The sequence below is a fragment of the Talpa europaea genome, assembly GCF_964194135.1.
Source record: "Talpa europaea genome assembly, chromosome: 6".
Taxonomy (NCBI): Eukaryota; Metazoa; Chordata; class Mammalia; order Eulipotyphla; family Talpidae; genus Talpa; species Talpa europaea.
In genome coordinates, this window is record NC_140072.1 from 29,371,594 (window position 1) to 29,394,432 (window position 22,839).

General features: G+C 34.1%; 1 protein-coding gene across 3 annotated transcripts; it reads left to right on the forward strand.

The window, feature by feature from the left end:
• Positions 1-1,793: 1,793 nt before the first annotated feature.
• Positions 1,794-21,825, forward strand: FOXN2 (forkhead box N2; the record flags this gene model as incomplete). Of its 3 annotated transcripts, XM_084234533.1 has the most annotated exons (5): positions 1,794-2,330; positions 8,780-8,904; positions 10,650-10,714; positions 18,861-18,929; positions 21,302-21,825. In XM_084234533.1, the coding sequence occupies 5 exons, from the start codon at positions 1,794-1,796 to the stop codon at positions 21,823-21,825; spliced, it is 1,320 nt and encodes a 439-aa protein (XP_084090659.1). The 3 variants fall into 3 exon arrangements, with proteins under 3 accessions (XP_084090659.1, XP_084090660.1, XP_084090661.1); XM_084234534.1 differs by lacking the exon at positions 18,861-18,929; XM_084234535.1 differs by lacking the exon at positions 21,302-21,825 and having other exon boundaries at positions 10,650-10,698; positions 18,861-18,890.
• Positions 21,826-22,839: the final 1,014 nt, after the last annotated feature.

Sequence of the window (22,839 nt, forward strand, 5' to 3'; positions counted from 1 at the left end):
GCTATTGATAATTGAGTGCTCTGAGACTACAGCTACTAATAATTGCCACAGTCCATATACAGTTTCCATTTATTTATTTTATTTTTAATTTTTTTTTAAAGATTTACTTCTTTATACAAGAACCAGGGTATAGGCCAGAAGTGTGGTGGGTGTGAGGATTTACCGGAGACAGAGCCAGGAACAGAACAGGCAGACTGACAAAATACATTGTTGAGGGGAGCAGTGGGTGAGACAGGAGAAGTCTGCTACGCCATGTGGGATTCTCACCGGCCACCGGGATCGAACCCATGCTGGAGAAGCTGCAGACAGCTTCACAGTGCAGCGCTCAACCGCCTGCGCCACCAGGGAGGCCCTCCATTTATTTATTTTAAAGATTTTTTTATTCATGCATACAAGCACAGAGCCATACAAGAACAGAATATAGGCCAGAGCTGCAGGGAGTTAGAGTATTCACCAAAGACAGAGTGGGGCACATAACAGGCAGTCTGACTGAAACACACTGCTGAGGGGAACAGCAGGCAAGACATGAGAGGTCTGCTGTACCATGTGGGTAGCTCCCTGGCCAGCCCAGGATCGCTTTCATGCTGCAGAGGCTGCAGATAGCTTCACAGTGCTGTGTTTAACCCCTTGTGCTACCTGGTAGGCCCTACAGCTCTTCATTTGACTGTACCCAGTGCTTGCATAAATAAATAAATAAATAAATAAATAAATAAATAAATAAATCTTAAAAAAATTAAAATAAAATAAAATTAACCAGTTTTTATGATTCTCAGAGTAACCTGCCAGCTATATTCTAAGTAAAATAAAACTTGATGTATTTCTCTTATTTCAGTTATATAAGCATGGGTAGGATGAATAAGATAATGGAAGATGAAGTTTTTTCACTAATTTCAGAAATGGGTTACCTTTATAAACCACTGAGAATGAATTAAACAGCACATTCGTTCTGTAGATTTCCTTTTCGTCAGTTTTTTCTCATGATAAGTTTTTTGAACTTTGAAGCATAGCAAAAGTTATTTGAGAAAATAAAAATAAAAAGGATAGTTGAAAGCTTTTTTCCCTCTTTTTGAAAATACTGTGACAATTTCTAACTTTACAAAGAGAATGTCTGCCTTTCATTGTCAGTACTTGATGGATGATATAAAATGTAGAGTTAAAAATACTAAAATTTACAAAAGAAGTAATAAATTTAGTGTAAAATATAATTTTGCTGATAATGAATTTAGTCAATAAGAAATTTATCTTTTTCATATGACATACTGTAAGAATATTAATAATGGTTTATCACTTCCTAGTAAATATTTTAGATTTGAGGAAAAGGTTTATTTGGAATTATTATTTAAGCATTATTTTAAATTTGGTTATTTTCAGTATTAAGCCATATGTGACTATTATAGCAAAGTCATAGATCTTTAAAATGGATAGATTATAGTCTTATAATTCAAAGAAGTAGTCTGTTCATTTTTGATGACAATAGTTATCACTAGGCAGTTACTGTGGCTAGGAACGTCGGTAAGTATTCAAAATATGTTTAATTTTGTTAATGTTACCTATGTATGGTGTTATAACACTGCATTTTATTTGTAGTCATTTAAAATATTATGAAATAAGTTTTGTTTCTTGTAACCTTTAATATCTTTGTTACAGATATATTGTGCTTAAATACTATGTGAGATAATGGCAAAATTTCTTTAATTTGAGGATATTTAAATACTTCTTTTCCATGAGCTTAAGAATCTTAAGTATTACATTGATTGATAGTTGTTTCCTTTGTTGCAGGATTGTAAGAGTAAATGGGTCCAGTAATTGGAATGACTCCAGAAAAGAGAGCTGAAACTCCAGGAACTGAAAAAGTTGCAGGATTAAGCCAGATTTACAAAATGGGAAGCTTACCTGAAGCTGTTGATGCTGCCAGACTAAAAGCCTCTCTAGTGGACAGTGATTCAGCAGATGATGAACTTACTAACTTGAATTGGCTTCATGAAAGTACAAATCTTCTAACAAACTTCAGCTTTGGAAGTGAAGGCCTTCCAATTGTTAGTCCATTGTATGACATAGAGGGAGATGAAGTGCCATCATTTGGACCATCTTGCTACCAGAATCCAGAAAAAAAGTCAGCAACTTCAAAACCCCCATACTCTTTTAGTCTTCTCATTTATATGGCTATTGAGCACTCTCCTAATAAATGTTTGCCTGTCAAAGAAATTTATAGCTGGATTTTGGATCGTTTTCCATATTTTGCTACTGCACCAACGGGCTGGAAGAATTCTGTTCGCCATAATCTGTCCCTGAATAAATGTTTTCAGAAAGTGGAAAGAAGCCATGGCAAGGTCAGTATTTATGAACCTTGCTGTATTTGGGAAGAATAACATGGAGTCCTAAAACTTTAGGGTAGTAAGATTAAAAGTATGTATTTCCATTAAAATATATGGAAGATTAAAAGTAGTTAAGCTGGTTTACTTCAGCTTAAGTTTAATTATAATTTATCATTTGCTTTCATTTGAGATGTTTAACTTTTTTTTTTTTAAGACTTATTTATTTACATATACCAGAACTGGGGTGTAGGCCAGAGGTACGGGGGGGGGGGGCGGGATGGACAGGGGTGATGAAGATTTACTAGAGACAGTGGAGAATAGAACAGGCAGATCTACTGAAAATACACTGCTGCACCATGTTGGGTTAGCTCCCTGGCCAGGGATCAAACTCAAGCCACAGTCTGCAGTGGCTGGCTATAGACTGATGGTACTGAGACTTAATCCCTGCCCTACCAGGGAGGCCCATGTTTTAAAATTCCTTCAGTGTTGCTATAAATCTAGCAGAATTATGTATATAACATTAGGTTTTTTTAATGTTCTAGTCTTTCAGTTTTTATAAAGTGTTCCTATCACAATATCAATATATTATATTATTTTTATTCACTCTGACAGTCTGTGTCTTATAATTGCAGTATAGAATTCCCTCTAATAACTGAGTAGAGTCGGCTTGTGTAACTAACAGGATATTTTGGAAATGATTTGAGATTAGGTCGTAAAAGACATTATGGTATCCATCTTGAATTCTTGGGTAACTATGAGAAGTCAGCCCTACATTACATAGACATGTTTATAGCCCTATTAAAAGGCCCATCAACGAGAAAATAAGGTCTCCTGTCCAATAGCTAGGTGAGTCAGCCATTTTGGAAAAAGATTCTCCCAGCCCCAGACTGTTTTCCTTACAGATGGCTGAAAGTGCTGGAATTTTGGAATTCTTTTCTAACATATATTATTAGATTTTATTTTTCAATTATAGCTAACATTTTTCTAACTTTAGACCTGTTGTGTTTACACTTACAGTGGGATATAAAAGGGGAACTATCTACTAGGTATTTAGGAATACAATACAGTAATGGAAGTGATACAGTGATACGAAAACTTTAAATTTGGTTTTGAGTAGAAGAATTGAGGGAAGTATGGTATGATGGAAGCCAAGGAAGGTAAGTGTGTGAATGAGCAACAGTGTCAAGTGTTGCAGGAAAATTGGAAATAATTGACTAAAATGTCAGCAAGACAAGTAACAACAAAAGGATTAGAATTTTAAATACATGAGCAGTAGTATGCTGGCAAATGTTTAACAATTAGTTGTGCATGGAAGTAAAGCTTTTGCAGGTATCCATGATACAAATATTTTGTTGTGACCAGTTTCATTGTGGCAGTATTATGTCCTTAAATGTGGAGTTGAGAACATATGTTTACAATCAGTAGCACACCACTGTATGTAAGAAACTTAACATAATTCAATATGTGAAAGAAAGCCTATTAGAAAAATGGACAAGAGGGGGCCTCCCTGGTGTCACAAGGGGTTAAACACCACACTGTGTAGCTATCCGCGCAGCCTTTGCAGCACGAGTTCGATCCCCGGCCGGCCAGGGAGCAACCCACATGGCGCAGCAGACCTCCTTACTCACCCGCTTCTCCCCTCAGCAGTGTATTTCAGTCAATCTGCCTGTTCTATTCCCTACTCTGTTCCTGGTGAATCCTCTCATCCCCCTGCATCTCTGGCCTGTACCCCAGCTCTTGTATGCATAAATAAATAAATCTTTAAAAAAAGAAAAATGGATAAGAATATGAACAGGCAATTCAGAGGCAGAAATATATATAACCAAAAAATAGGCAAAGATGCTCACTAATTAGGGACATACAAATTAAAAAAATAAGAAACTGATTTTCACTCATATAATGTAAAAAATTTTCAGTGTTTGATAATATCAAATTAGATGAGGGCATAGGGAAATAAATATCAGTTTCATTGATGAGGTAAATTAGTATACCATTCTTGAGGACAACTTGGTAGAAGTTATTAAAATTAGAAATGTGCCTATCCTTTGCTATAGTGGATCATATTTTGATTTCCCCTCTAATGTAACATTCATTATTGCATGCAAAGAGATGAAAAATCACTGTGACACTGTTTGTAGTAAAAGTTGCAGAATAATGTGCCCTGTGTGGTATTATTTGTGGTAGTGATCAAAAGGAATTGGTTCATAATTTTTAAGTATGTGCATTATTTATATATAATTAATCAGAATGTTTTTAAATGCTCAGAGAAAGAAAGGGATAAAGAAAGTGAGAGCCGGTGAGTGAGGGGAAAGAATAGGTCTGAGTACAGGAGGATTTTGATAAAGAGAAAGAAAGGTAATAAAGAACATGTGGATAAATGCATTCCAACATAATTGGATTATGTTGGAATGAAAGTTAGCAAACTCACCATATGACAAGCTAGGAAGGAACTAATAGGTGATGTTCTTCACAGAAATCAAGGGGTGGACCGCTATGCTTAAATAAATGAAATTTTGACAGAAAGTAGGATTAAGAATCTTGTTGATTTTTTTCTTTTTAATTTATGAAATACTCTAGTCAGTGCCTCAGAGTGATAGCATTTCTCTTACAATCTGTGGGAGCAAGTAAGATATTCTTCCATTAAATGTTGCCATTGAATTTGGCAACTTTGAGAGTACTCTTTTAATGAATAACTTATCTAGATGAAAATCTTAAAAAAAAGACAAGATGGCAAGGTCTAGGTCAAACTAGACCTAGACCTTGGTGATGGTACCCAGCATATTGGTATAACTTGTGATAAGATTTTTTCCCTCTGTAGTATAGTTAGTACTCTCAAAAGACAGACTTTATCTTAGTATTTGTCTGCCTCAGAATTTTAAGTTTTACAAGAGTTAGATATGGGTTGCTTTTTTTTTTTTTTTAATTTGCTTTGGCCTAATTTTTGTTTTAAGCATTAACATCCAAACCTAATATCTACTTCCCTAATTTTCTATAATGCCCAACTAAAACATACTGTGAAATTTTAGCTTGGAAGTCTAAAAATGAGAATATTCAGTACAATTTTGATCTACGCATTTGCTTGCATAGTGGTGATTTGCTTCAATAGCTAAATCCTAGAAAAAGAAGTCATGCTAATGATTAATAAAAGTTTATGCTATAAACAAAAGTTTTGAGTGCACATTTCAATAGTTTATTCTTTTAACTCACTGATGCTAAAAGCCACTGTAAAGGTAGTCAAGGGGGAGAAACTATTAAAATGTACAAGGAAAGTACCTAAAAACATTTCAGGAATAGTGATTGTTGTCTCTTCTCTCAGTGTTTTCTTCACAACTTAGATTAAAGTAAATCATCTTAAAGTTTTGCTCTTGGTATGTTCTTCACTTCTTCATAACCTCCAGTGATTCTTTACCAAATAAATCCAGACACCCAAGAGTTCCAAAATGCAAAATAATAAATGAGAGAATGCATGTTCCCTGTTTCCATTGCACAGAGATTTACCTTGTTATAGGCAAATTTAGTTTAAAATTAATAATTAAATTCTAAAGCTATTATTTGTGTTCTGTCATCTTTTTTAAAAATTTATTTATTTACGCATACAAGAATTGGAGCACAGGCCAGAGATGCAGAGGATGAGAGGATTCACCAGAGACAGAGTGGGGAATAGAACAGGCAGACTGACTGAAATTCACTGCTGAGGGGAGCAGCAGGCAAGACAGGAGAGGTCTGCTGCGCCATGTGGGTTACTCCCTGGCCAGCCAGGAATCGAACTCAGAGGCTGCGGATAGCTTCATAGTGCTGTGCTTAACCCTTTGTGCCACCAGGCCCTGTGTTCTGTCATCTGAGCACAATAATTAAAGGCAAAGTTTAAATGAGTTAGTTCAAACTAAATTCCTTTTTGCTGTAGACTCTAAAACATAGATTAGCAAATAACATGGTTTCTTCTCTTCTTACTGTTAGTTTATGACAGAACCAGTGAAAGGAAGTATTGACATAGTAACATAAACCAGACTGTTATTTGGAGACCTTACTCAAGATACTGCCCTAAAACTGTGTGTTCCAATTTGCTATTTCAAGGAAATAGCAATTCTATGATCAAAACAATTTATAATTCTTTAACAATAGAATTTAAAAGGTAGACTTGAACTAAACAGTTCTTAGGGGTGTAATCTCAGTAATAACAAGATAGCATTATGACTAGAATTTTTAAAATAATTGTCTTAGTCAATATATGAAAAGTATTTTCATGTATTTCTTTTCTGTATGAAACGAAATGGATTTGAGGACAAATGCTGTGTTACTAGCATTTTACAGTTTTATTTCTCTGTCATCAAAACTCATTTATTAATTGGTCCAAGTGACTGCACATGCATCTTATTTAAGAAGTTTCATTACTTAATCCCAAAATACATTAGTAAAACTTGACTTCCTGGGATAGGGAGAGGGTGGTGTCAAAATTTCAAATACTTGTTATTATAGTTCATATAATCTCCTGCTTCTGAAGGCCAGAAAAAGTTTCACTTAATTGTGTGGTTTGTTTCTTTCTATATTACAGAGTGACACAACACTCATTGTTTTTCTTTTCCTATACATTTAAGTTGCAAGATGTTAAAAACTGCTTTGCACTCAAATTGCCATACTTTTCCTCACCCAAGAGGTCATTTTAGATGCTTTAATTCTGATTAAAGAATGGGGAAAAAGTATATAAATTTGCCTTTATGTAGAGCTTTGGCTACTTCTATTTAGTTTTTTTATATCCTTTGTTTGCGAGATAACCTCTAACTGTGATTTGGATATCTTTTTAGTAAGAGTGTTTATAAAATTTTTTAAGTGCTCAGAGAATTTTGTTATTGTTGCGATTGTTAATTTTTTCCTTTTGCATTACAATCTAAAATTGACCCTTTTTTGGCGTAGAAGAACTGGGGTGTAGGCCAGAGGTGTGGGGAATGAGAGGATTCACCTAAAGCAGATTGGGGAGCAGAACAGGCGGATCTACTGAAATACACTGCTGAGGGGAGCAGCAGGCAAGACAGGAGAGGTCTGCTGCGCCATGTGGATTAGTTTCCAGGCTGGGGATTGAACTTTGGGCCATAGTACGCAGCAGTGGTAGTGCTGAGACTTAATTCACCCTTAGGACACTAGGGAGGCTCCCTAAAATTGACATTTTTTAAGAGGGGATTTATTTTTCTTCATGACCTAATCAGTGATTGCCATTTTTTCCAATTAATATTTGGAAAGTATATTCTACAAGAATTCATTGTGTTAGTTTTACTCCTAGGTGTTTCACAGAACACTAACTCCTCAAATGTTACTTGGGGGAAAGAGGATCTGTGTCAAAACTTTGGGAAACTACATAAAACAGGTTTAATTGTAAAACTTAATCTGCTAATGTAGCAGAAGGGAGATAAAATACATAGCATTTATAAAACCTATTTGAAGATCTTTCCCCTGCATGTTAGATAATATTAATAAGATTCTTTAGTTGTCTTCAAGGTATTCCTGCATATTAGGGAACTGTGGATCAGAGAAATCCTTCTTCAGTCACCTTTCACTTGCAATTTTAGCATGTAGTATTGTTTATGGTTTCTCTAGGTTTCAATAATGATACAAATGCTTTCATTTTTAGATTCTGTTGATTATTTCTGTGGAATCTTGGCTTGTGTGTTTATTGCCATATTATCTAGAAGCTCCTCGGTTATTGTTAACTTTGCATTCTTCAGGGAGCTTGATCTATTTCTTTCCTTTTTTTAAGTTTTACAGGAGTCATTTTCATACCTCAGTTGTTGTCTTATTACTCTGAGACATTTGCCATGTTGTTCTTTAAATAGTTTGCTTTTTAAATTTAAGTCTGTTTTAAAAAGGGATGTAAAACGGTAGTGTTAATGCCATTAATACATAAAAATTCTTTGCCTCATTTTATATCGTTTATCGCTTTTAGGGAGATGATACTGCATAGAAATTTGAATTTTCCCTTTTATTCTTTGTTTATCTATAGAAGTAATATTAATGGCTAATATTTTTTGACTGCTTAGCATGTTGAGGTTGACCTTGTACAGCCCCCCATGCTGTTGACTGCACAACTTAGAATAATATCATTCTTACAGGTTATGATATCCTGGAATTGTACAGTCTTGTGGCTTGAATGTGCCAGATACTGTGCAGAGAGCATTGTACTTAATCCATATAACAATCAATCAATAGGTACCAGCACTATGCCTACCTTACCATGAAGGATAATGGCCCAGGTAGATAGAGGTTAGTTAGCTTTGGAAGAGCTGGAGATGAGAACACAGTCTTCTTTTCAGGGGTCTTCATCGTATCATGCATGGGTAGCAAGTTTACTTCATCTTTTGCATTGTAATCAAAATGTGCCATAGGGGTATTTTCCCCCCTTAAACATTTATTTAAAACATTCAGGTATATTTCTTAAAGTTCTAGGTTATTAATTCTTGCATATTTTATTCTAGGTTAATGGAAAAGGTTCCTTATGGTGTGTTGATCCAGAATATAAACCCAATCTTATGCAGGCACTGAAGAAGCAACCTTTTTCCTCAGCTTTAACATTTTACACCCCTCCTGCATCTCCACAAAGGTATAGGATTGTCTGTATAAGTGTCAGTAGTGATTTATAAGATTTCATTGTTGAGATGGAGAAACTTTTTAACAAAGCTGTTAGGATTATTTTGTTTCTTTATTGCATAGGGGAATATTAATGAATAAGACATTAGCCTAAGGCCTTTTTATTTATAGTCTAACTTTTGTTACTAGGAAACAAGAATTTGATAGTTAGAACATAATTTCTGGAAAATGTAGTCAAGCCAAATAAAATGTTTGACAAGTAAAATAATGCTTTGGCTTTTTAAAATTTACCTTGTTTTTGATGGTAAGTATGATTATAATGTATTTCCTCAGTTTTTGCTTTCAAACTCTGATTCCTATTGATCCGTATAGCTTTCAGTCAACTCTATTAATGTAAATGATATGACCTCTTTGATTTTATTTCTATCCTAAAAAATTATCAAAATCTTTTATAAAATTTTGACTATATATGTATTCAAGCTGAAAATGCCAGATTTGGTCAAGGCACTTTTAGGGGTTATCTATGATTCATTTGCTTCTTGAAAAATTTCAAAAGCTTTTAAAATAACAAGTGGAAATTTTCAGGAATACCTATAAGTAGGGAGAAGGTTGTCATGAACTCCCAGCTGTAACAATTATCAGTACTTCTTGTAGTGGTTAATTTTTAAAGTAATACTAGATAACTTTTAGAGGAGTGGTTGTAACTGAAATACAGAGGGAAATGGGGAGATAGTCTAGTAAAAAATGGTAACATAGAAACTATTGTAAGTTCTGCTCATGGTCACATATTTATTTTATTTGAGTATGCTAATTTTCAGTTGAAGATCAAAAGAGAATTGACAAATACACCATCAAAAATACACAACTGTGCCTTTGATATGTTTTCATGTTTATATTTGTTAGCTTTATCATTTGCTTAGATTTTAAATAAAGATGGTTTTGTGGCTTGAAAATAATGACTACATATTTTAATTTTTTACTTTAAAACATCCCCTTATTTTTAAAAACATTTTTCTTTTTCATTATTTTGCAAAAAGACAATTCCATCTGACATACCTTTATGTAGCCCTTTCATGTCATAATTGGTAAGGCTGAGGAAGAGAAAGATACAGGATGTCTAAAACTGTGAATAGAAAATAGATTGTTAATTTAATTAGCAGAACAGGATTTTTTAATGCTACTACAAATTCCAAAGAACAGAAATAGTTTGTTCCAAAATGTTTTAGTATTTGGAATTTTAAAAAAACTGCTAATTTCTTTTCATGAACATATGAAGTTTAATTTGACATTGATGTTTATTGATAATATCAGGAACTTACGTGTTTTCCATCACTACCATACAGTCCTCCTTAAACAATTGTCTTGATGAAAGCTTTCATATATGTTAACACCTATATTAATATCCAGTCAAACTTAAGCATCCAGTCCAAAATCAAATAGTAGCTGTATTATCTAATGCTCCATGCATTTAAAATGCATGGAGCAATCCTATGTCATCACAGCAATCCTATGTCAAATTATTCCTGTTTTAGATAGGAAGAAACTAAAAGATTAATTATTTTGCCTAAGAATATCCAAATAATAGTGATTTAATCTTGGTACTTACGCTCTTTTCTGCTTTGGTAACTTCTCCCTACACATGATAATATTAGCAAAGAAAAACATAAAAATAGTTTGGTTTTATTGTACAAATTAGTTGGTCTTGTGACTAAATTCTGGAAGAAGGCAAACATATTTGTCTTACCTTTCTTTTTTCAGTGGCTCTTTATCTCCTCATTACTTAAGCTCTGTACTCAAGCAGAACCAGGTGCGAACCCTCAAAGGTATGTATAAGATCAGTATTTTAAGTCATAAAACTTTATGTCAAAAGTCAGAATTTTATTTGTTTAATTTTTTTTAATTATAGAAGTATTATGTTTATTGTAGATTTGGAAAATGAAAGCATTTATAAAAAAAGACTAAAACTTCCCCTTTATTCTACTGTTGACATTTTGATATAATTGTGTTGGTTGTTCTTATGCTTTATGCATGAGTAGATGAATAGGTATACATACATGCATTATATACACACATGCTTTTTCTCTAAAACTGGGCTCATTTGTATATACTCTTATATCCTTTTATATGTATTTTTCCTTGAGAATAGGAAAATACTTCTTAGTAAGATCATCAGTTTCCAAGTCTGTCTTAGAATAGAATAGAGTTTAGCTAGCTATAGGCAATAGGCCATATCTACTCGTTTTTGTATGAGCTAGGTATGTTTTATATTTGTATATAGTTGAAAGATAAAAATAATACTTTGAGGCATGTGAAAATTTGCCACAACAGCAGAGTTAAGCTGTTGTAACAGACTTCTATATTGTATCTTTGACCAACAAAATTAAAATAGTTATCTTACCCTTTATAGAAGTTTGCCAACTCCTGGGTTAGAATATGGTTCAGAATATTTTATAGATTTTATTTAAGTGTAAAGAACTTTGAGAAGGTGATAGGTTTATGTTTAAAAGTATATAAAATTAAAAAAATAAATAAAAGTATATAAAATTTCTGAATTAGTACTCCCCCCCCCTTGAAGTTAATATTATAGATTAGTGGTCAATTAACAAGGTTGTCTAGCATTGTTGCTTTAGAGCCTAGAGACATTTCTGCAATCTTTAAAAATAGAAATTCTCAGACTAAAAGCCAAAAAGAGCTATTTTTGCTCTTTGAAACTACACTAAGATGAGCCTAGAAAGCAGAGAGTGATGATGGTCTGTTAAAATAAGGGAGGGAAAGAGTGTGAAAAAGCTTAAGAGAACTCTGCAAAGATGTTAAGCAGATTGAGAGTCAGCCTCAAATAACATTCTGACTTTGCACAGGCAAATATCTATTTTCCTGTTACCTGCACGGGTAAATATGCTGTCTCTTTACATTTAGATATTGCTAAAACTTCCTTTATCTTTTTATTACCTCAGTAGATTCTGATCCTTAGTCTTTCAAGTTTAGTTCAAATACACATTTTGAGAACATTTTCATTGTGAATTTGAAGCTTTATTTAGAATCTCTTGCTCTTGTTCCATTCCGTTCAAATTCTGCTTATTCCTTTGGGGAACAAAGACTTCTACAAGTTCTTCCTTTTAGTTTTACCCACAATTTTTCCTAACAAGCATAGGTATTTCTCTTTTATTTAACAGTATATATATTATGCATCATCTCTCCAGTGTTGCTATTAGCTTACTTCCCTGCATTGCTAGACTCATGAGTCTTAGGTCTATTCCCCTTGTAATAATTAACTTGGCAGGGATGGTTGGTTGGTATTCTGGATTAAAACACATGCAGATCTGTCCTGGAATAGAATAAAAAATTCTCATAAGTTTTAAGAGAAATTCAGAAACTTAAGAAATTTATGTTTGAATCAGGTTGTTTTAGGTGTATTCATAGATTTCTGTGGAAATTTGTTTCTTTTCTCAAATTATTACTAGGGGAAAATTTGAAAAACACTAAATGTGTTAAATAGTCAACTATATCTTCTACAAGTACTTGTTGAGTTTCTATAGAGTGCTAAGTGCTATAGTAGGTGCTTTAGGATATGCAGAGATGAAAGACACAGGTCCTGCTTTCTTTACAACATGTGTACAGCAGAATGTTGACTAGATTGATGCAGAGTACACTGGGGGAAAAGAAAGTGAGTGGCAAATTAAGTTTAGAGGTATGTAGGTAAGGAAAGACCTCTTAGAGAAGCTATTATTCTTAAACTTGGCCTTAAAAGTTGGGAGGACACTTAACCTCCAAGGGTAGAGGTTTTGGTGGAAGCTGATTGCTGGCAACAATAGGTTGATGAGTATGACTGAAACCTATGAGTGTGGAAGAATGCCAGGTAGTCTTGGTAAGGTGCTGTAAATATGATCATTTAGCATGGACTAGGCAATGGAGAAGTTTTAAGCAGGAATTTGCCAAATCAAGGAGCACTTATCTAGCAAAATAAAGAGTTTGAACTTTCCTAACCATAACATTAGTTAACACTGAATTCCTTACAATGGTGCTTTGTTACGGTATCTTCTTAATCCTTACAGCTCTTTAAGGAGTAATCACTCTTTTACAAATAAGAAAACTGAAGTTTGGATTAATTAACTTTCTCAAGGTCACAGAACTAGTAAATGGTATGGAAGGAATTGCTTCAGAGCCTACCAGATATGAGGTATTGGGGAAGGTCCTGAGGGGCTTTAACAAATGAGGCACATTAGCAGTTTCTGTGTTTTAAAAGCTCATTTTGGTGGCATTGTTGGACTGAATTATTAAGATCCAATATTAAATTCATTTATCATTTCATATAATTATATTATTTTATTAGAGATACTTTTAGGCAAATAAAAGTAATAGGAATTAGACTTAGGAACTCCAGAAACCATTATTAGCCAAAACAGGTAGAGCGGTTTGCTTATAGTATAGTTGTGTCTGTTGTCCTGCTTATAGTGACTAATTCATATGCCAGTAGCTATTGTGTTGTTGGAAAAGTCGTGACATATTTTACCTTTGAAAAACATAGAAGAGATGTGTCATGACTTGTTCGACAACCCAGTATTTTTACTGTATTATATAATATGGGAAGAGACATGAAATCTCATTCTGATAACAAAAAAAAATTGGTTTGGTGTATATCTAGAGTAAATTTATCCATTTAAAAATATTTACTGAGCACACTCTTATGCTAAGTGCCAAGGATATGTCTGTGAACAAAGCAAACAAAAATCGAACTCACGTTCTATTTAGTAAATTGTAGTATTTATGCTTAAGCTAGTTATACTACAAGCAGATATGAAATTTAGATAGTTGATAATGTTAAACGCTAATTGAAAATATAAGTTCAAATTTAAATAATGCAAATTAGCATTATTTGTATCTTAATTGAAATGAATAAAACTGGTGGTCCAGACAGGTTAAGGTTGTTTGTTTTTTTTTTTTAATTTTGATTTTTACTTTATTATTTTTTTTTTTTAGATTTAAATAATAGATTTTATTTTTATATTCCCCATACAATTGCAACCCCCCCATTTTGACCCCAATCCCTCCCCTCCCACCCCCCACCCCCCAAAAAGTGTCTCTGGCTCATAGTTTTTTGTTGATTTTGATTTTCACTTTCTTATAGTTATACATTTTCCTGGTCCCTTATTTGTTAATCTATTGAAATTGTTCCCTAAAGAAATTGTTCTTGGGCCTCCCCGGTGGCACAGCGCTGGGTTGCGAAGCTGCCCGCAGCCTCTGCAGCGCCAGTTCAATCCCCAGCTGCTCCCCAGCCACGGGAGGAGGGTCCCACATGGCGCGCTGACCTCTCCTGCCGCCCGCTGCTCCCCTCAGCAGTATGCTTCGGTCCTTCTGCCTGTTCTGCTCCCTGCTCTGGCTCTGGTGAATTCTCTCACCCTCCTGCGCTTCTGACTGTACCCAGTGCTTGTATAAATAAATAAATAAAATAAATTTAAAAAAAAAGAAATTGTTCTTCAAAGAATCAGTTTCTCCATTTGTTATGAACCTGACATCATGTAAATGTTATTTTTAATAGAGGCAACAAATCCTCTTATAGTTAATAAATTACTGAGTAACACAGGTTTTGCCCTCTATCTGAATGTAGAATTTTCCTCTTATGTATTATTTGATAGGTTATTTTTTTTTAATTTTTTTTATAGAGGCATGTTTTTATTTATTTGTTTGTTTGTTTGTTTGTTTGTTTTGTTTATACATGCACTGGGTACAGTCAGAAGCACGGGAGGGTGAGAGAATTCACCAGAGCCAGAGCGGAGAGCAGAGCAGGCAGAAGGACCAAAGTACACTGCTGAGGGGAGCAGCGGGCGGCAGGAGAGGTCTGCGCGCCATGTGGGACCCTCCTCTGGTGGCCAGGGAGCAGCTGGGGATCGAACCGGCGCCGCAGAGGTTGCCGGCAGCTTCGCAACCCAGCGCTCAACCCCTGCGCCACCGGGGAGGCCCTGATAGGTTATTTTTTAAGTGTTGAAACACTATTACTATTAATGTATATTATACTGTTGCGTTATTATGCAACAATTACATGGTATTTTGAGCATTCCTAAACTCTAAAAATAACCTATCAAATCGTACCAAATAGGAGTGTTCTACTTTCATGTAGTGGGGAAAACCAGTAACCATTTGAATTCTGCTTCTACCGTTCTCATATTCCTTGAGCAAATGAACCGATAATCAGAAAACAGAAACTTACCAGTTTGTCTTATAACCCTCACTTTCACATGACTAAAAGTGGTGTCCTTTCAATTTTTTTCAATTATTGTTAATAGTTCCCTGGCATTAAGGCTAAGGAAAGGTAAAAACCAGGAAGAACAAATTAACACTTATGACAGAAATTTGTTTGAACCGGTCACTTAAGTCAGTAGCATGTTTTGAACTCCAGTCGAGACTATGACCGATAAAAGGGAAATGATAAAGACTTTGAACTAAGTTTTTGTTTTTAATTACTATTTGGATGGCTCCAATGAGAAATGATTTTAAGCTGGAGCAAAATACTTAAGTAGTGTTAGAGAAACATGTACAAAACACTTTGTAAAAGAATAAAATAAACTATGAATTAGGTATTTAAATAACTAATAGTATTTTTTTAAAATAAAGAGCACCTTTAAATAGATAAAGTATTTATTATTGAAAAAAATAACATTATGAAGTGTTTTCAGTTGTGAAAAACAACTATGGTTTCATTCTAATTATAATACCCAAACAGATTAGGTACAAATGAAAATTATAAAGTCTACCCAGAGAGCTTTTGTTGCATGAATTTCTAAAGTTTCTACCTCAGACAAATCATTGATAATCAAGTATTCTTGATAACCAAGTGTTTTGGGTCATTTTTCTAACATATATTTCAATGTTAAACTTTTCTTAGAGTTAATTGGCAAGGAATTGTGGAAACTGTTTACAATAATTCTAAACCAAATGAATCAGATATAGATAAAATTATTTTGCAAATAAAATTTTTATTTCATATAAGTTAATTTCATGGGGGTGATTTTAAATTAATTTGGCTATAGTGAGTTCTCTGTAAGAAATTCTGCTGTTAACAGAAACAGCACCTAATTTTGTTATCACTTTAAATATTTAGAAACTGAGAGGAGAAATGCAGTTCTCTTATGTTGGGATAAGCTTCTTATCAGTTTTCTTTGGTTTCAGGGTACTGTATTTCAGAAATGAGACTCCTTGAATTATAATGGAAGTTTATTATAAGAAGTAAAGTTAGGGATAATACTTTTTTTTTTTTTTTAAGATTTATTTTTTTATACAAGAACCGGGGTTACAGGCCAGATGCGCGGGAGGATGAGAGGATTCACCAGAGACTGAGAGGGAAACAGAAAAGGCAGACTGACTAAAATACACTGGTGAGGGGAGCAGCTGGCGAGACAGGAAAGGTCTGCTTGGCCATGTGGGATTCTTACCGGCCAGCCGGGATCAAACCCGCGCTGCAGAGGCTGTGGACAGCTTCACAGTGCAGTGCTCAACTACCTGCGCCACCAGGGAGGCCCAGGGATAATACTTTTTAATAAGAGGATTTTATATGTGCCTCATTTATAGATTATAAATTCCCTGAAATCATTTCTTCATTGTAATGTGTTTCAATTTTAGGTTACCTTTCTTACCCCAGTTTCCTTGTTTTTCTTTTTATAAATAAAATTGGAAACAAAGTAGACCTTTTTTTACTAAAAGAAAAATTGTCTCATGGAGCAGGAATCTTTGGTAGGGCTTTTGCATAATGCCATGCTCACTGTGCCCTGTACAAGGACATCTGGCTGAGGCAATGAGTGGGTTCTTGAAATACAACCCACACTTCAGTCTTCAAGCTGTGTGCCTTGATAGAGGGAAGCATTCACCTGGAGGCAGAGTTGCCTTTTTTCCAGTTCACACAGAGATACAATATGGGCTAGAGGCAGCACCTTTTTTTCTTCAAAGACATGTGAGAAAACTAAACCTTATCAAACTGTAGTCAGTTTTCATTTTAAAAGACAGGAATTAGAGAGATTTTTGTTTTGCTAGCCTCTTGGCTATGAACTATGGGAATTATTCATTCACATTCTTTTTACTTGCTGTTCTTTCTGTCCTAAATGCTGTTCCTTTGGATATCTATATGGTTTCATTCACTTCTCTCTGAGGTCTTTGCTCAGCCATCGTCTTTGTCCTTGAATCTTCCCTAACCCCTGTATTTAAAATTGAATCTCTTTATCTCCCTTTCTTTTAATTTTTCTCCCTAATGTTTATCACTCACTTTCCAACATCCTGTGTTTTAATTAGTTCATTGTGTTTTGAGAGGTTAGGTATTCTACTGTTTTGTTTTCTGTTATATTCCCACAACCTGGAATTGATGTCAGGCTCCTAACAAGACCCTTAATTTATGAAATGAATAACAGACTAGAGAATTTCTAGTATTGTCTGTAAAATTTCTACTCTAATCATGGGTGCTTGGTAAGTGTTAAGGGATGATGGTAAAATACTGATTGAAGACCTGGGTTCTAAATGTAGACAGACAGGGTTCAAATACTACCTGCATCATTCCTACAGCCTCCTCTGTTTCTGTTTTCTTTAACATGCAAATGCTTATAGAACCCACATTATAAAGTTATGAGGCATACCTTAGTAATACTTAATCCATGCCAAACCCATTGCAAATACTCAATGTTAATTTTGTCATAATCATCATAATCTAAGGAAAGGAGAGCAAAGATGTTGTAAACTTATTCTTTAAATATCTATCAAGGACCTACTATTATACCAAACATTGTGGAATATAGAGGCTAGGACATGGTTCTTACCCTATAGAAGCTGAAAGTGTAATTGGGAAGACATCCATGTAGAGACTCTGTTTTATAAGGTCACATTTTATTTAAAAGAAAAGAGCTATAGGCAATAACTGTCCTGGCAATAATTAATGTGCTTCCTCATCACAACTGTCTTCTGATTTACAATTATTCTGATTTATAATTCTTAAAATCAGTAACCATAGTATTTCCTGTTTACAGAGTTTATGGTCAAGTTGGGGAGAATACAAGTAAATCTCTTTGTGGCTTTGTTATTTAAAATAACTATAATTAGATAATGCAAGTGAAATGGAAGAAATAAACTTTTCCAACTTGGAGAAGAAATGGGAGGTTTCATATCTGAGTGTAATTTTAAACGTATCCTTTATAATCTATAAAATTTATAAGTGTTTTCTAACTTTTCCTCACAATTTATATCGTTACACTTTTATTTGACTAAGTTATTCAGACTAATAGATGACCATGATGGAGAGGATCTTTTAGTATAAATACACATGTTTTAATTACCTTATCTGGAGTAGAACATAATTACCTTATCTGGAGTAGAACCTGATGATTTTACCAACCTTTTAAGGTCTGTTTTTCTTACGAACTATCCATAATTATGTGTGACCTCCTGAGTATTACATAAATCTGTAGTACTTATAGGCTCATACGAATAAAGGTATTAATACTTTTGTCCTGGCAATAATTATTTATTTAGCTTTTATAAACTCATGATCTAGACAGACCAATTACATATGTCTGTGTGTGTGTGTATGTGTGTGTGTGTGTTAGCTCCAACATATAATTAACATAGTACTTCATAACTGCAGATCACAAAATAAGCATTTTTTTAAAATTTAGCCTGTATAAGTTCAGGTTTTTTCATTCTGAATAATTAAAGAAGAGAAATTTTATCTCTTTCAATTTTACTTTTTACAATACTCTTCATAGAACTGTCCATAATTTTAGCAAAAGCAGATTGTAAAATAATCTCATTTTGATTAAAGGTAAATATAAGATGAATATGTGTATATATATATATATATATATATACATATATATATTTTAGTAGGAGAACATACACCAAAATCTTAATATTGGTTACCTTTTGGTACATTCAAATACTTATAATAGCCTCTCTTCTGCAAAGAACATTAATATTACCATTCCTTTCCTTTTTCAGAATCTGATATTGATGCTGCCACTGCAATGATGCTTTTAAATACTTCTATAGAACAAGGAATTTTAGAATGTAAGCAATCCAGTCATGCTTCCATTTTAAACATTTTTGTGTGTGCCTTTTTAAATGTAGTTTAGAATGCAAAACTATTACAAACAAATTACTTTTTGTTTTGATATAGTTCTCATTGAGAGAGTGTAGTTAGCCCTGTGATCTTTTTACATTGACCAAAAAATGAAGAAATAAATAGCATATTTTGAAATTAAGCTTGAAGATTTAAAAGTGCAAATGAAAGCACAAATAATAGGAAGATATATTTATAACCTTGGAATAGGAAAAACCTTTAAGATCCAAAGTGTATGCTAGTGGAAATGCAAAATGGTTCAACTGGTATGGAAAGCGTGTGGAGGACCCTCAAACTACTAAAAATGGAGCTACCGTATGACCCAGCAATTCCACCCCTACGAATCTACTCAGAGGACACAAAAACATTAATTTGAAAGGATACCTACACTCCTGTGTTTATTGCAGCACTATTTGCAATAGCTAAGATATGGAAACAACCGAAATGCCCAAAGTCAGAGGTCTGGATCAAGAAGGTGTGGTATATATACATGATGGAATACTAGTCAGCAATCAAAAAGGATAAACTCGTGCCATTTGCAGCAACATGGATGGAGCTGAAGAGATTATGCTCAATAAAATAAGTCAGAAGGAGAAAGAAAAATATCGATAGTTTCATTTATAATAGGAATATAAGGAAACCAAACAAGGGGCCAGTGGAAAAAAAGACAAAACTAGCAAGCAGACTACAAATCAGAAACATTCAGCAGGGGAGGAGGAGGGAAAGGGATCAAAACAAGAGAGGGAAGAGCACAAGAGACTATGATGATGATTCATGTGTGTCTTGGTGGTGGTAATTTTATGGGGATTACACTTGAGAGGAGAAATCAGACTTGTACATGAACAACAATGTGAAAATATATATTTAAAGAAAAGATCCCAAGTTCAAAATCTATAAAGAAAAGATGGGTAAATTTAATTAAACATCAAAATTTTAGAGTTCTGACAACAAAAGATATCTTTAAGAAAAATAACAAGCAAAACACTGGGAAAACATTTTATTTACTACATATAACACATAAAGGATAAATATTGGGGCCTCCCCGGTGGTGCAGCGGTTGAGCGCTGGGTTGCGAAGCTGCCCGCGGCCTCTGCGGCGCCGGTTCGATCCCCGGCTGCTCCCCGGCCCCGGAGGAGGATCCCACATGGTGCGCAGACCTCTCCTGCCACCCGCTGCTCCCCTCAGCAGTGTACTTCAGTCCTTCTGCCTGCTCTGCTCCCCACTCTGGCTCTGGTGAATTCTCTCACCCTCCCGCACTTCTGACTGTACCCAGTGCATGTATAAACAAAACAAACAAACAACTATAATAAATAAATAAATAAAAGCATGCCTCTATAAAAAAAAAAAAAACTAAAAAAAAAAAAAGAAAAAAAAATTAAAAAAAAAAAGGATAAATATTGAGTGTATGTATATGAAAGGATCGTATAAATGAGAATAAAATAGTTCAATAGAAAAGCTAGCAAAATATGTGAATGGGTAGGTCTTAGAAGAGTAAATATATATGAACAACACACATTTGGAAAGATAAACAACTTAGAAATCAGGAAAGTACAAAACAAAATACTATTAGTATTTTATTGTCTATAAACTTAGGAAAAATTAAAATGGTTGACTCATAGCAAGAATCTAGAAAACTTAAATAAGGGACCAGGAAAAAGAATAACTATAAGAAAGAAAATATCAAATCAACAAATAGCTATGAACCAGAGACACTCTATGGGGGTGGAGGGCAGGGAAAGGTGGGGTTGGGGTCAAAATAAGGGGGTTGTAATTGTATGGGGAATATAAAAATAAAATTTAAATAAATAAAAAAAATGGTTGATAATATTAGGTGTTAAGTATGGGGCCTGAGTATTGTCATATACTTATAGTATATTAGTATACAACCATTTTTGAGGGCAATTTAGAAATACCATTTATCATTTTCTTGGTATGTCTCCTAGAAAAAATTTGCCCATGTGAAAAAAGACTTGTAAAAGGATTTTCATTGTAATTTTATTTGTATTAGTGAAAAATTGGGAACAATATAAATGACAAAAAGGAAATGCTTAGCCAAACAGTGTACATTCATATTGAGGCAGTAGGTGCAGACAGCGCAAGTACTATATTTTCTGTGGAAAGGTCAGGATATATTGTTAAGTGGTTCTAAAATGTTTCAGATTAATACCTACAGGATGTAGTTTGCATAAGAAAAGAACCTATAAAACATTACTAATCTAAACCATTTATTACTCAGAAGTAACATAGTTGTTTTAAATGACCTGATAATTATTTTGGGGGAATGCATTTGACCTATTGATGGAAGTTCCATTTTCCACAGGTGAGAAGCCTCTTCCTCTTAAAACAGCAATGCAAAAAAAGAGAAGTTATGGCAGTGCATTTAATCATCCCAGTACCGTGCGATTACAAGAGAGTGATTCATTAGTCACCAGCATCGATCCAAAAGAAGACCATAATTACAGTGCAAGTAGTATGGCAGCACAGCGTTGTGCATCCAGGTCTAGTGTATCTTCCTTGTCTTCTGTGGATGAAGTATATGAATTTATCCCAAAGAGTAGCCATGTGGGAAGTGATGGTAGTGAAGGATTTCATAGTGAAGAAGATACTGACGTTGATTATGAAGATGATCCTCTTGGAGATAGTGGCTATGCATCACAGGCTTGTGCAAATGCCTCTGAAAAAGGGCAGCCTGGCAAAAAGATGCAAAAACGGTCATGTCAAGAAATTGATGAGGAGCTCAAAGAGGCAGCTGGATCTCTGCTCCACCTTGCTGGAATTCGTACATGTCTGGGTTCCCTAATAAGTACTGCAAAGACACAAAATCAGAAGCAGCGGAAAAAATAGAAGTACTTATTAGTGTGAAATTAATTTAAAGTGAGGCAATACTCTTCTACTTAGTTCTTTACAAGGGATATCAAAGCCATAATGGACTTCCTTTTGTTTTAGGGTGGGGGAGGGGTGCTAATAACTTGTTTCTTTCAAAACATTTTTGGTTTCTTTTGTTTTAAAATTGCTGTTTAGGATCATGCCCAATCATAACTATGATGTGAAGTCCTAAAAGCATAATTTTTGTGATAAGTGTCTACAAAGTTTAGAAATTTTTATATAAGAAAATCTCCAGCTTTTGTCCTAAACTTGTAGGGAAAATCTTTTATTTTTATTAATATGTCAAAAATATAAGAATTGAAAACTCTATAACTTTTTTTCATTTTCTTTTCCAATCTAAATTAGTTAATGATCCAGCTAAATTTTTTTCTGATGTATTTCTCACATATGCCTCTCCTGACACAATCCAATAGGATGAGATTTAAATTTTTGTTTTAAATTTTGTTTTAATTATTCTTGTTGAAGCATCAACATAGTTAAATAAACATTGGAAAAGGTCATAGGTACCTAGAAAGTTCCATTTGGTTACATAGGCAGGGAATACAACAAATTCTAAGATTTGGAAAAGGCAATTTTGCAATGTAATTTAATCTAAGAATGCTCTAATTCCTATTACAATGTTATCTTTATTATTATTACTATTTTACTTCCCAGTTGTTGCATAACATTTGTTGGATTCTTTTATTCTTTTCCAAATTGCTTTGCAACCATTGTTTAAATTTTAAATGCCAGCTGTCTTCGTTCAATATAAACTATCCAATGGAGAATATAGCCATAATATGTTACTGAGTTAATACCCATTTTGACACACTTTTGCAGTAAGAGAATCTTTCCTTTGCTTGTTAAATGCACTGCATTATAAAGAATCTTGTAATAGGAATTGAGTGTAATCTAACATAAACATTGTGAATACTTATGTCATCACAAATAAAGGTAGGTCATTCAGGAAAATATATCTGTCCAAGTTTTATG